At 32.7% G+C, this 15,552-nt stretch overlaps 1 protein-coding gene across 1 annotated transcript in view; it reads right to left on the reverse strand.

The window, feature by feature from the left end:
- Positions 1 to 15,552, reverse strand: part of LOC123557093 (glutamate receptor 3-like) — a 66,275-nt gene that overhangs the window by 33,017 nt on the left and 17,706 nt on the right. Inside the window, exon 5 of the mRNA XM_045348325.2 lies at positions 2,455 to 2,508. Coding sequence (XP_045204260.2) covers positions 2,455 to 2,508 — 54 coding nt within the window. The remainder of the gene's footprint in view (positions 1 to 2,454; positions 2,509 to 15,552) is intronic.

The following is a 15,552-nucleotide window of genomic DNA, read 5'->3' on the forward strand; positions in this document are numbered from 1 at the left end:
ATACGCTCTAACTGATAATTTTCAAAATAATTTCCCTCTGTATAGATGTACATGTTCGGAGACATAGATACTGCAAGGCAATATCCTCTTTGTATACTGTTGAGACAATGAAATACATGTTTTCCACCAATTACTGCGTCTAGAAGCACAGCAAAAGTAATATAAACCCATTGGGAATATTGAGGGTGTTTAAGTTGTACCATGTGTATAGCTAAGAAATAACTTAAGAAATTTGACCTTCAGATAGTTTTATTGATTGAGCTTCAAACGCCTGTACTATTTCGAAGTTGCAAGTTCCATCTTAGTTTTCATTACTTTCAACTTCCTTGTTTTGACTTACAAATTCGTCAATCCTCTCTTATACCTTGACTGTTTCTAACTGTCAACTTCATTGTACCTAGCTTCTAAGTTCCAACTTCTAACTTTCAACTTCATCACATCCAACTTTCATCTTCATTACTTCTAGCTTTTAACTTCCAATTTCATTAATTCTAACTTTGTAACTTTTAAGTTACTTCTAACTTCTGACTTCCTAATAGTTACCTTCTTTTTACTTCCAACTTAATAAGTTGTAATTTCTAGCTTCATTACTTCTGATATGTGAGGAAGTAATGAAGTTGGAAGTAAAAGAAAAGAAGCAAAATGTCATAAAGATTGAAGTCAGAAGTATTAAAGTTAGAAGTCCATCCAGGGTTTAAATAAATCTGTACCATAGTGCCACTACTATTGCATTCGTTTTTCCATAACCGGTATTTGATATTTTTATATGTCCAGTAACAGGGATTATACCCCAGTAACCATACAAAAGGGTCATATAATTAACTTAAAGAGATTTATAAACAAAATATGAACACTTCCCACAGGGTAATAAATGTAGTAAAGCGTTTGCATGTACGGTTTGACAGGTACTGTCCGTTATTCAAGGAATATGTTCTTAGCGGCCAGGATACCGGCTTTCAGAATTGGTTCTTTGCTACTCTCGAAAATCATACAGATCATTCAACGTATTTGTTATGCCTTTAAAGAACCTGTTACTGTAACTGTTATAGTCTGTGTCATGCTGATATACCGTTTTATGTAGTAAACAGTATTATTTTTGCCGCTGTTTATTTAACCAATTCCTTATATAACGAGCAAAAAGCGTGATTAACTACCGAAGCAGTAGACGGAAATTTCGAGACATACTCAGGAAGAAAAAGCCTATTAGATAATCATAACACCATACTGTCTGTATACCATAGTGTCTGCCGACAGAGAATATAATCATAACAGCGGGAAAAAAATCAAGTAAATAGCACGTTTGAGATCACGTAAGCAGCAAATTCTTCACTTTGCAACTCAAAACTCCTCGAAAAAAGAAAACATTTGCCACCATTTATTCTACTTTTGTTTTCAATATCCTGACATAATGTTATGATATGTATCCATCCCTCGAAGTAGTGTCACTGTTTCTTTAAATTTGTTCTATATTCTGATAAATTATGTATTTTGTTTTCCCTTACATTCTTACTGGTACATGTATTAGGCATGTCTATCGGCATTTGGTCTATATTTTTAGTTATATCAGATCTGTTTTCGTTGTGTTCTGCAAGGACTGTCTGTTTCAATCTGTTTAAATATTATATTACGTTCAGTTTTGCATATGATTCTTGCTAAGGGCGATCAAAAGACGAAAATAGCAAAAATCTATTTCCAATATTACACCTTTGTATTTCTTAGCTTTCACGGTGCTAATCAAAAGTGTAAGTCAGAACAATAGGCTGACCCTTTTTAAACTGAAAGTTTGTGAAATAATGCTGTATCGTACATGTCCGTCAAATAAATACTCATTTTATTTCTCCCTTTGCTGAATTAAATATCCCGCAAATTAATGAATAGGCTTCAATACTGCTGTCATCAGTATAAAAGGGTTTTCTTTGTTCGGTTTAACGTTACATCGACGCAATTATAGGTCGTATGACGACTTTCCAGCGAGTACTTATTCATTAGCCTTATACTTAGTATGCCCAAGTCATAATATATTAACAATGTTGTTGAAAACGGAACAGAAATTACTATAAAACTTAAATTTCTGTAACTAATTTTCGGAAACTTCTATTCTTCTCCAATAAAGAGCAAATCATATTTCTGTTTATGACTGACAAGGTAACATATATAACATTTCCACTGAAATACAAATAAAATGTTTGTACATTTGCCTATCGTAGTATTTGTATTATTATAAAGAAGAGACTGTTAGTCTCACAAATGCAAAAGCCACATAATAAAACACACAACATACATCATCCTTTAAATAACAGCTGCTAGCCAAAGAAAGCACTGATCTACTAAGCCGGTGGATTCGTGATGCAAATATTTCATTTTTAGGGATCATTATTGTACCAATCATCTCACTCTGTACAGTAACAAGGAATGATGTATAGAAATGATGAGAAATTGTTTAATAGGACTTACCAGTGTAGCAATCAGGTAATGATATCCATCCTTGTTCATTCCAACCTCTGGAATCTGTAATAAAAAAGTGCATTAGAAACATTTTATCGATGTAGCATGCAACAAAAGCTATAGTTTTACTAAAGATGAGCAGGAAAAACCTACCCGGCTTAAACTTTAAAAAAAGTAGCTCTGAGTTAATATCATAAGAAAAATATGGAATTGGTAGTCTAACTTTTAGAGTATTTGAAAGGTATTTACATGAACTCTTGCATATCAAATTTTAAATATAAATTAACTGAATTGGACTTTCATTCGGATTTATTTTCGTGATTTCATTCAACTACAAATCCGCAACCATTATTTCCACGCAAATTTTAGCGATTTTACATTATCTCAGAAACTCAGAAAATAAAAAACACATGAAGGCTTTTTAGGGCATTTCTAATGCAGGGCAATACGACAACATTAAGAGTCTTTAGGCAAAAACTACTTTTATTGTTGTAGTTTTAACCGATAAGAAAAACGTCTCCAGGGGAATCATTGGTTAATTCATAGGCAACTGTTCTAAAGCGGCAAAGTCATTTCCTCTTCAGTCAATTATAGCTCAAGTCGATAGGGTGAAGAAAAAATAAGATACAATTCTTCCGAAAGATGAATGCAATTTAGCGCTCACGGAAAGCAGGATAGCATTGACTGTCATGTGTCTATCTATTCGCATCGGCAGATAATTGGTTCTGTTTTATTTGGTGAGATTTTCAGCTTTATAATATAATTTCCGCGATGATCTCCAAAATGGCAGACGCATCCCAAAACAAATAGTTTAATTACACTTGAATTCCCCGAGGTTTACGCTAAGCAACTGGTTATTGCTTGATGATGATGATTATGGTTTTACGCACGCAAAGTGAGAAGATGGTTACTTTGTGCTTGGTAAAAGTCCACTCCAATCAAATCTAAGAAGAACCTGTACAGAACGCACACAGGGAAACTGTTCTGAATTTATTTGGTTTTAAAACTGAAACAAACTGAAAATTTATATTGTAACAAAATTGTTAAAGCCTTTTTCCTTGCGAAACTAAAGATGAATAGTAAAAACATAACTCCGTTCTCATTTAGGGAAGTTAAAATTTCAAGATTCAAACTGAACTTAATGATTACGTAGTCATTTAAACAATATTTTACAGTTATCGAAGAAGATTTTCCATGAAAAATCACAATTTTTATTCAGTTTAAACATTATTCATTTACTATCATATTCACCAGTGTATAATGCATTATATAACAAGCAGGACTGAGTAGAAATATCTTTTTTTTTTCTTGCATGCCATGTTCAACAAATAAAAGTAAAAGTAAATTCAAACAAATGACTTTCTTATAGCGGGGTATGAAAACAACCGCGGGAAATTTACGTCCGTAGATAGGAAATACGTCATGAGATTACATAGATAGAAGTATCGTTATAGTTCAGCTTTTGCTTTATCATCTACAGTGAAACGAAAGGTTTTTATCGTTAAAAACGTCTTTTCTGAATCGAGAAATGTATTATATAAGGAATAAAAAATAACCATCAAGGTATTTGATTTATTTAGTTTTACGTAAATAAATAGAGAACACTGTGCGAATAAAATTCTTTATTCTTCATTTCAGCAGCAGAGTCATCTGACACACCGGTGTGTAAGATGGAGTTTTCTAGCCCTTGTGAAAAAGCGCAAACTTCCATAATGCAAGAATAACTTGTCTCTTGCATTTGTTTAGTCATTATACAAAACAACTCTCAACAATGACTCAATGACTCGTGTGCTATGTGCTTCAGTCATTGCTTTCTGACCATAGCAATCAAATTGTTACAGAAAGGAACAATCGTTTTTCTATGATTGCATCGACGATCCCAGTCACTTTTGCCTCATCTAATATATCATTAATGCTTCAGCCAGGCCGTAAAATATTGATTCCTGAGATAATCAAGAAGCATGAACGTCCTTAGAGAACTGAAGGAGTAAACATATACCGTTTTCTGAAGTTCTCAAACACACATCACCTGGGTATCTGCTAAAAGGTTATGATCTGAACATTTTAACTTACTGGCATTGGTCATAATTTAAACACGAAGCAGACAGTTGACTTCTGCAGATACATTTGCAGGAAAAATGAGGTTTGTTATATTACTTTTGAATCATGGAATCCCTCAAATGTCTATATAAAACAGAATGAATCTAACTCCGACGTTTGGATTGTGATTCATAACCTCGCTTCAACAGACTAGATCAGACCGATTGTACTCTATATTTTCCTGATAGCGTTTCTTCTTCAAAAAGATCTTCAGATTTAAATATTTACATTTGTGTGAAACATCTTCTACAGCTATCGCTAGTGCATGAATATCTTTAAATATACATTTCGTGTTGTTATTATTATAGTACCTTGTATTTCCTATTGCCTGTTACACTATTCTTTTTAAACTGCTTTATGGAAATTACTACTTTTGTCCATGAATATCAATATCAAAAAGGTACATATTTGTTTCATTTTTGTCTTTTTCAGGACCAATATAAAATTGTTTGGTAAGAATCAAGTTATTATTATATTAAGGTTTATCCTAGTTTTGAACTTTACAAATTTGATAATACATAGTCTTTTAGTTAAGTGCTGACTCTTAGTACAGGCATCTATTGAAAATAAATACTTCAGTAGGCATTCTATTAACTATTTACAAAAATGCTGTAATATAAAATGAACCTGGCGAAACACTAATAACTTCAACATAGAAACTGATATGTAATGGCATCGGTCATTTCAATAAACCAGGAACATGCATTAAAAGTACTTTCTTTCCTTTAAAGTTCCACAAGGCTTTTAATTTTATGTTAAATGCATATAAAGCAGCTGTCAACTTGGATGTTATGAATTATAATTACACGGTTGGAAAATGGCTGCTTTCAATATTACATGTATATATGAACTGATAAAGTTAGAGGCATAAAGGGAGGTAATCATAAGAAATGGATTCAATAACATTTTGTTCTAAGTAAATTAATATTCAAACCTTTGACAAATACTTTTGAAAACAATTACTGAAAATGGAACTTATTATAATAACAAAAAACAGATATATATTGTGTTAATAACAAAAAAAATGGCAGCCACTTTATAAACAAAGGCATTGTGGGCCTTTACATTTTACCAATAAAAAAATCAAAATTGATAGAGCATTTAATTTCTCAAAAGTTTACTGTCTGATACATATTTAATGCTTCAGTCTGGCCGTAGAATTGACTTTTGCCCTTAGATTTGAGATTATTGGTCTTTGATGTAACGCCTCTAAACTCACAAGGAATATGCGTTCATTTGTGCTGTTAAGTCATAAATGCAAAGTTAGAATTTTTTGTAAAAATTAATCATCGGCCTGTTAATTATGCTTATGTTCAGCATAACATACTGGTATACCATCCACAATTTACGCCAAGAAAGGAAACAACTTTTAAAGATTTATTATTGCAATAGCTGATTCCCAGCTTGTCAGTGCATTTGCACATCGTAAAAGTTTTCTTGGCATTCGAAAAATTCGGTCTTTTTCGTTGTTTTCAATCAAAACCCCTATCATTATTATTATTATACCAGATTTATATAGCGCCCTTTTCATGATAAACACGTTCAAAGGCGCTTTACATATAACAAACGCAGCCACACAGGGCTCGAAATTCATCCTCTAGTACAGACACAGAGCGATCTGACCAGAGGGACAGAGTGGGGTAAAGCCCCCAGAACAGACAGAGAACTTTTTAGATACAGACGTGTCCGGCTAACTTAGTCTAGCTCTTTGCGAATAGACAGTCTGGTTCTTTAATGTGCCCGGTGTATAGCACCGATACACGCGAAGCATTCTTTCCTGGGAAGAACCAGTACAGGCCTCTAGTTAGGTCGAAGACACTCAATAGCATCTCAGAAATTTCCAGTGCCTGGACCGGGATTCGAACCCCGGACCTCTAGATTGACAGTCAAGCGTGTTACCACTAGACCACCAGCCCACCTATCGTGATGCCGACCCGTTGAGGTGGGTCGGAATAAATTAGTACACTGCAAAGCTGTATAGTTAACATCTTGTTCCAATGTATTACTCACCTAGCGGACTGGTATGCTGTTGATTATTTTGGTAAAAGTACTTTTTGTTTATCTATTGTCATAATACTTTTGGCTCCCTTCAAAAACTTAAGTTACATATACTGAAATCTTTAACAACTTTGTTTCACGATATCATAGAACAAATTGGATTTTTATTATATATCAAATTTTATCCTCGTTTACAAAAGAATGCAAGACAAAACAGTGTTCAGTAAAAGACCATATTGCGAGCACCACCGGATAGATTGGAAGGAAAAGGGTAAAATAAACAAGAGGGCCAAGATGGCCCTAGGTCGCTCACCTGATAAACACACCATAACAGTGTAAACATGTTTGACATAGTGATTTCATGGAAACAAATATTCTGACCAATTTTCATTTAGATTGGATCAAAAATGTGTTCTCTTAAGTGTAAACAAACATTTTCTTCAGTTTGACCTAGTGACCTAGTTTTTGAGCTAAGATGACCTACATTCGAATCTGATCTAGACTTGATCAAGGCAATCATTCTGACTAAATTTCATCAACCTCGATTAAAAAAATACAGCCTCTATCGCATACAAAACATTTTTCTTTGATATATCCTAGTGACCTTGTTTTTAACCCCAGGTAACCCATATTCAAACTTGACCTTTATTTCATCAAGGCAATTATTCTGACCAAAATTCATGAAGACCAATTGAAAAATACAGCCTCTATCGCATACACAAGGTTTTTCTTTGATTTGACCTCGTGACCTAGTTTTTGACTCCAGATAACCCATTTTCGAAGCTGACCTAGATTTCATCAAGGTTATCATTCTGACAAAATTTCATGAAGATCAGTTGAAAAATACAGCCTCTATCGCATACACAAGGTTTTTCTTTGATTTGACCTAGTGACCTACTTTTTAACCCCAGATAACCCATTTACCAACTCGGCCTAGATTTTATCAACATAATCATTCTGACCAAAATGCACGAAGATAAAATGAAAAATACAGCCTCTATCGCATACACAAGGTTTTTCCTTGATTTGACCTAGTGACCTAGTTTTTGATCCCGGGTTACCCATTTTCAAACTTGGCCTAGATTTCATCAAGGTAATCATTCTGACAAAATTTCATGAAGATCAATTGAAAAATACAGCTTCTATCGCATACACAAGGTCTTCTTTAATTTGACCTCGTGACCTAGTTTTGACTCCAGATGACCCATTTTCGAACTCGGCCTAGATTTCATCAAGGTAATCATTCTGACAAAATTTCATGAAGATCAGTTGAAAAATACAGCCTCTATCGCATACACAAGCTAAATGTTGACGGACGACAGACAGACGACAGACAGACGACAGACGACGGACGCCGGACATGAGCGAGCAGAAAAACTCACATTGCTCAGGTGAGCTAAAAAGAAGTTATCATAATTCGGATCTAAAGTAAACATTGTATGCTTGATTTTCTAAACTGCAGTCCGGAAGTTTTTTATACTCAAAAGTAGAAATATAAACAACGATGCAGTTATTTTCATTTAATATCTATCTCTCATTTTTTGGCAACGCATTACTTAAATAAGATATATACATCAAAGCAATAATGCATGCAAAATCAATGAGGTACTAAAAGTTTTTCTTAGAGACATTTTTATTCAAGTTTTACGTAATTATGTCTACCGTGATATATAGTTTTTTCAATTTCAGCGATCATACGGGTATGTTTTGATCACATTCTACATTGTAGAATACATTTTGATCCGTACATGCAGAACTCCCTAAAGCTAGGAAGTAGACCTCTTCTTACGGATATGCACAGATCTTTCGTGATGCTTGTATTTGCTTGTCTGGAAATGGTGACATTAAGTATTGGTTTTCTGGTGAAGATAAAATAATATGTAATAAATATAGACAAAGTAATAACCAGTGACATGCAATCTAAAACATATCTACCTATATGCTACTGTCTGAAATTGTTCCAAATGAAATAAAACCTTTAAGAAGATTCTTTGGACGAATAGAAACAATAGCAGACACGGTTTGATTGATTCATGAAAGGTAATAGAAATTTCAATATCCCTCATGACCCGTAGCACCCGACGCAAGCGGAATTTTACTACATTTATATACTGAATGGACTCCATGGTCCCAAAAGACTAGAAAATATAACAACACTGAATCTAAGTAAGGCCGCCACACGGTAGTACGATATTGCTATTGTGATTGTAAATAAAATCCATAAAAAGATCATTTTGAAGCATAGAATGCAACTAAGCAAAATAATAGCAGACTCGGTTTGATTATGTTCATGAAACATATTAAACAGAAATTTCTTATGACTGAAAACACAAATAAAGACAAGCTATTTCTGTAACATATTATATGCGTGGCATTAACTTTCAGACCAACACTGTAAACTTCAATTTTCTATACTTAAAAATTCTGCGGTTACTTCAAGTGTCTCTAAATGTCGTTTAAAAAGGCATAAAAAAGGAACACGTTATTGACCAGACAAAACGTAATAGTGTAGTTGTCTCATGTCATCAGAACCTTACAACGCCAGAGTGGCTTTATTACAATAACAGCTTGAAGCTATTTCATTACGAAAGGAAAGCGTTTGTTTATGTGTGAAAACTGTCTGGGCCGTAAGGAAATGGCATTATTATAAAAACGTCACCAGCATTACTTATACGTGTGATGGCATGAACATAACACGTGCGAGATATTTTAGTGAGAAATATATTCTGTTAAGAATATGATATAAGTGCAAAAAAAACTGCATCAAATATGCGAGTACATGTATCATAATTGGTATGGGACTATTTCAAGAAATAATGCTGCACAAGGTTATAGCCAGAAAATTGGAAGGCAAGTTGCAGCAAATATATTTTAATGTCGTTCCTTCTAATATGCTTTAGATAAAATATGACTTTGCAATAAATTTCAATATTTTATCTACCACTCAAAATTGTTTGAGGTATATTGTTGTTCATGTTTAGATGTCATGTTAACTGCATCAGCTTACAACGATTAATTTTGCAATTTAGTGTGTATCATTACGGAACGCAATTATCATTCAACTTTCAACAAACGCAGGTACGAAATGGTGGTATGTGAAAAAACTTAAAGTGACATCAACCTGTATATATACATGTTTTTGTACACCCTTTTTATTATATATTTTTTGATATATGATTTGTGAAATTGTAAATGTTTGTATACATGCGTATTGTTGTTGTTGTTACCTGAAGGCCATACTGAAAATAAGTATATGTTGCATTTTCATGTTAGATATCTAGATCTATGTACACTTTGTATGCTACCTTCATTAAATAAAGATTTTATTATTATTATACTTTACGCAATTGTGTATTTCTGTTTTTACCTTTCCAACATAACTGATATTCCTAAATATATGCTGCTCACTGCTATAAGTAGACACCGTCGTTTATATGACTGAAAAATTGTTGAAAAAGACGCTAAACCCGAACACACACACACATATATAAATATACGCATATAACGACAGAGCTCTAAAAGTCACACAATGCTCTCAGGCTTTTGTTATCGTAGATATTAGAAACCCTTGTCAGTTTAAAACGGATTGATATTTTTACTATTTAATGGTAAAACTGTGTTTCAATCCGGCATCCTGCGTAATATTTGTGATTCAAAGAAAGAAGAGCATGCATTTCGGAAATTAACGTTCAGATCGGTATGTCGCTCGGCAGTTTTATATCTGATTTTTAGAGTAACCCAATCATATCATGTCACCCTCACGGCAACCATAATAATTATCAGTTCCCTGTCAATTAAAGTATTAATTTGATTGCACGATCTATACTTTACGTATATTTTCAATTAAATGACAAGGAAGAAAGAGTTGAAACAAAGGTACAATATTACATGACTGCATTTAATACTTAGTTTAACCATTAGGAGATCTTCTAAAAAATATGAAATCCAAAATATTAAATGATTCTTTGGAAGCATAGAATACAAACAAAAAGAATAGATTTGTATGTGATACATACTGATGCAGTAATAACATGTCATATGCAAAGCAAACCTTGACTTCTTATGATCTCAAAAGGTGCCATACATACAATATCCTAAAAAGAAGTAAGACTTGTGCACCTAAGGATCGCACAGTTAACGAAGTTTGTTTTTCATGGGAACCACTTTCCAAAATGGGACCAACTTGTTTGGGATAAATTCTAAGGTAAGCATTGTCACAATTTTCAAAGATCACCTTCAAAGAACGCAGGCCTCTCAAATCAAACCTTTACCACAGTGAATTTTATGTCCTCGTAGGGGAACCTTTTAACAACAGTGATCAGTACTGTGACTAAAAATGTTGACAGTTGCTGGCGCTGTTTTGTTGAAAGACTTTGAAAGCCATTATTACATAATTAAACAGTCAAACGCTATTGCCGCAGTAAAACTGTTGCAAGTGTATTCTAAACAGAAGCATGTGTGTCTAAAAAGGAGAAACGATTTCTTAATGAGTAATCTTAAATCCTATTAGTAATTCTTTAGTCTAATTCTTGTGCAAACTGTGGTAATTTCTGTAAAATGTAAGCTGCTAGCAATTTTAGAATCTATTTGCTAATTCTTTGGCTATCAGTTTTTGACCGCAGGAGTTTTTAATACTAATATTCAAGTAATAATGACGGTAATAAGACACTTGTTTATTTGATTAAGGTAATAACTGCTGATTTCAAATAAAGAAACTGTATAAATGGAAGGGAAGAACACCATATTTGTACCAATTTTTCTTACTGAAAAGCTTTTAAATTTGAAATACTCTATAAATGTTTATACATAACAATTAAAATCAATTCAAATATATATTGACTTGCCTCCTTGTTAACAATGAGTGAACATTATACTAAAAGAAATGACAAAATGCATTTTAGTACAGAAAAAATAAACTACAGCAAAACATAAAACTAAGCCTCAAATTTTCTAAAATACAAAAAATAGCAAAATACACATGGTCCATTGGACAAGTTCTAGAAGCAAGAAACTATAGACAACAGTACATTCAATGGTATAGGTTTAGCTGATAGACAAATATCTCTAGGGGAATCATTTGCTTAATATAAGCAACTGGTATAATAACACAAAAGTCATTTGCCTCTTCAATCAATTATTACACGAGTCAATAGGGTGAAGAAAGATAAGATACAATTCTTCCGAAAGATGATTGCAATTTACAGCTGACTGGATCTATGATAGCATTGATAGTCATGCGCCTGTTGTTTTGTATTCATAAATGATTTAGTTCTGTTTAAGCTGACGAGAGATCAAGCTTTACAGTTTAATTTCTATGTATGGTTATTTCAAACATGGCAGATATACCAAAAAATAGTAAATGGTTCAAATACCTATCTTTACCATTCAAGGAGTGTCAACAGAATGGAAAATTCGTTAATGCATGATAAGCATTCGTAGAAATTTTGTTTACATTTTAGTTGTAGCGTTGTGAAAATGAAAAACAATGCAGATGGTTTTTGTTTTTTAAATTAAAGCTGTATAAAAGTACCAATTTCGTTTTTATTTGGAGGTATGCAGGAAGTACTTTGAAGAATTCAAGATTTCATGATAGCAAAATTGGCACGAAGCAAGGAATGACTCACTGAATTGAATTTTATGCATGTAACAGTAATAGAACCATGGCCTGTTTTCTTCCTTGTGGAATTGAATATATATTTCATAAACAAATTTTCATTTTTACCTGGCTAACGTCATACAAAACTCAACAAATATTTTTACACATATTAGTTATATAAATCGATGCCCTCTGACAACTTGAATTATTGTATAAACAATGGCTTTTGCAATATGTGTAAAATCCAGTGCTTTCTTATCACAGTATAAATAAGACTGAATTATGTAGAGAAATGATCAGTTGTTTTCTATGTATTACGACTTCTTTGAAGAACTCAGCCATGTTTGCCATATCTGACACAGCAGCGTTAACTTATTAATATACCCTCGTAGTATTGAAATATAACTAAACGTAATATTGCAATAAGGTCAGTCAAAATGTTTGTTTTTGATGGACTTTCATAAAACGAACTTTAAGCTTTACGCCCTTGGTGTTTTATTCTGGTTTCTGTTTAACTATGATAATGGTTCACTTCCCAGCCCGTGTTCGTAACTAATGTTGCATCTAAGAACGGCACTCTTTACTGTTGATGCATTCTTCATTTGTATAAATTGGTTATGTTTGCCTGATATAGATTTCATAGAAAGAGTGTAAAGTAATCAGACAATGTGGCGTTCAAATCAATCAATTAGCGGCATAGCGGACTTTCCTACTTCTTACTGAATATGTTTTAAGACACTCGAACATCTCATAATGTGAATTGTTGACCATTGGGAAAATACTTGACAAATATTCAATTTATATATAACACTAAAAATTCAAATAGAATCGTAAAGGTAGACACATTAAAACTCGTCGAATCTTGTGTGATCATTGACATTACAGCCAACACTGCTAGTGTTTCAATAGTCTCGTTTTTTTATAAAATACATTCATCGTTTTCGATACATTTACAACTAGTTTGATCCTACCAATGGCGTAATGTTTACGCAACCGTACATCACCAAGCTATCAAGTCATCGTTTCTTGTGATAACCGGGAAGCATATTTGTATTGTGTTTGCATCTACTGGAAGGTTACTGTCTTAGCATTTTATATTTTTCTTAGCATAATATAATGCAGCATTAGTCAAAAAAAAGGTCTTTAAGGAAAAAGAACAAAGCTGATTACTGCACACAACGACTGAAATAAATAACTACAAGCTATAATCTTTGCAAACTTTGGCAGATTAATATGCAGGCAAAATGAGTCATTTATTGTAGCAATATCTGAGTTCACTTTGACATATTACAAATGCAAAACTGTTGACGTTTTGTTAAACTTTATTCGTTTGAGTAACAAAATAAATGTATAAAGAAAAGAATTTTGTGCTTAATATATCATGATTTCTGGTCCGCGATAAATCTGATCACTTATGACGTGAATCTCTTACCTGGAAAATGTTAGTCCTGCAAAACAATTATCAAATGTTGTACCAATGGAAATGTTTCAATCTTAAGACATAAAGGGCTTTATGTGTTGAGACTGATAGTAATTTTGAAGTACCACACTCGTACTGGTATTCATTACTTAAAGTAGTTCAGCAAGGACCAACATGCTATTCTTGTATTTCAAAAATTTGTTATTCTAGCCCCGTTTAGAAAACATGATAACGAGCTCATTTGTTAACAACTAAAATGCAAATAAGCATAAATATGGGCAGTTTGGAGTTTTAAAGTTCAAATTAATATCGCCTATCTCTAATTATTGTGTGTATTATCTGAATTACAATTTTTTTGAATTACAACTTTTTTTTTGAAAATCTATTTCAATTATATTTTGCACAAATTCAAATAATAGACACTAATGCTGATTATAATGACCTATTAAATTTAACAAAAATTATCCCATAACATTACGTGTTATCTTCACACACAAACGTGCATAATTCCATTAAAGATATGCAAAATACAGTTTGTGATACATTGTTGTGCTTGTTTTGGAAATGGTGCCATTGGGCGAAATTAACAAATTACTTAATATCAGAGTTATAACCGATTACAACAATTTAACATGAGAAGAGTTTATCGCAGAACGACAAATGTCAAAAAATTGATCCAGATGAAAATAATATTTATGCTCGAACGTTCAAATAAAGATAATCAGTTTGATGTAACATATCAAGTTTGTATTCTTCAACAGACCAAAAAAATTAAACTTCATTTTTCTCTACTACATGTTTTCTGTAGGGAATGTCGTTTGAAAAGGAAAAAAAGAAACAATTTCGTTACCAGACAAAACGTAATAGGATATTGCATAATGTCATCAGAAAATAACAGCTTGGGGCTCTTCATGTTCTGAACGGAATTCTCGTGCTCAATTATGAAAGCTGTCTATGGCACAAAAAAAAAAATATGACATTGATGTGTCAGCACAAAATGTTACTTTTCTCCCTTTCTGATAATACGTTTTAGCTGTCTGATATAGTGTGATATCTTTGTGAGGCCCTTATGCTGAATTATCTTTAGAGACATATTAGACCTAGATTCATAATTTAAAGTTATGAAAGATTCCTTCGCAGTATCTGTGTAAACACAAAAATAGCATACTTAAATTTATAACCGTACTGTACATACCTAACAATTGTATAGCTTTGCACATACCGCTAAAATTGCTACAAAGAGTTGTTTACATGACATGTGAATGCGTCTCTACAACTAAGCTGACTATATATTTCAATTATATATTGCCTTAGACATAAAGCTTGCTTATAGCCTTATATGGGCTAAACAAGTCGATCTTGGGCAACCAGTGTGTATTTTTGGATAAATTTGTACCCTAATCTACACAAGAAGATCAATGATGAATAAATGGCATAGCTTATCTGAATGTGTTATAGTTCTGAAAAAAAACTAACGGTCCTTCTAAAGAATCTTTTCACATATATGACGTTTTGGTTCACTGTTCTTGTCTTGTTTTCTGGGAATTCACTTGTACTGACATTTATTAACGATTTCTAGAAAATATATACCTATTGCTTTCCACTTTTCTATACATTGAGTGGAATATGCACAAATGCAAAAGACGGTTTAGTTTTAAAATCTGTATGTTTGTTATTAATAAGCATAAATGTCTTGACGGAATTGACATTGAAATTGATTTGCTATCGTTTTAACAACGACTATTTTCGCTTGACCATCAGAAATAGAACTTCTCGAGAATGTTGATTGCTAGTTTTATTTCTACTTCCTGAACTTTTTTACAAGACTTTATTTTCTGTGCAAACAATCCTATATTTGTTCGAATTTTTGGCCTACGTTTGAACTTTTTTTCTCAATTTAATAATCATTAAGAAATTTAAACTGTTGCACAAGGGGTGTGGGAGCCGGCTTTTTAAAAAAGTTTTATTTGTAAAAGTCATTAAAAAAGTTTAT

The sequence above is a fragment of the Mercenaria mercenaria genome, chromosome 5, assembly GCF_021730395.1.
Source record: "Mercenaria mercenaria strain notata chromosome 5, MADL_Memer_1, whole genome shotgun sequence".
In the NCBI taxonomy this organism is placed as follows: domain Eukaryota; kingdom Metazoa; phylum Mollusca; class Bivalvia; order Venerida; family Veneridae; genus Mercenaria; species Mercenaria mercenaria.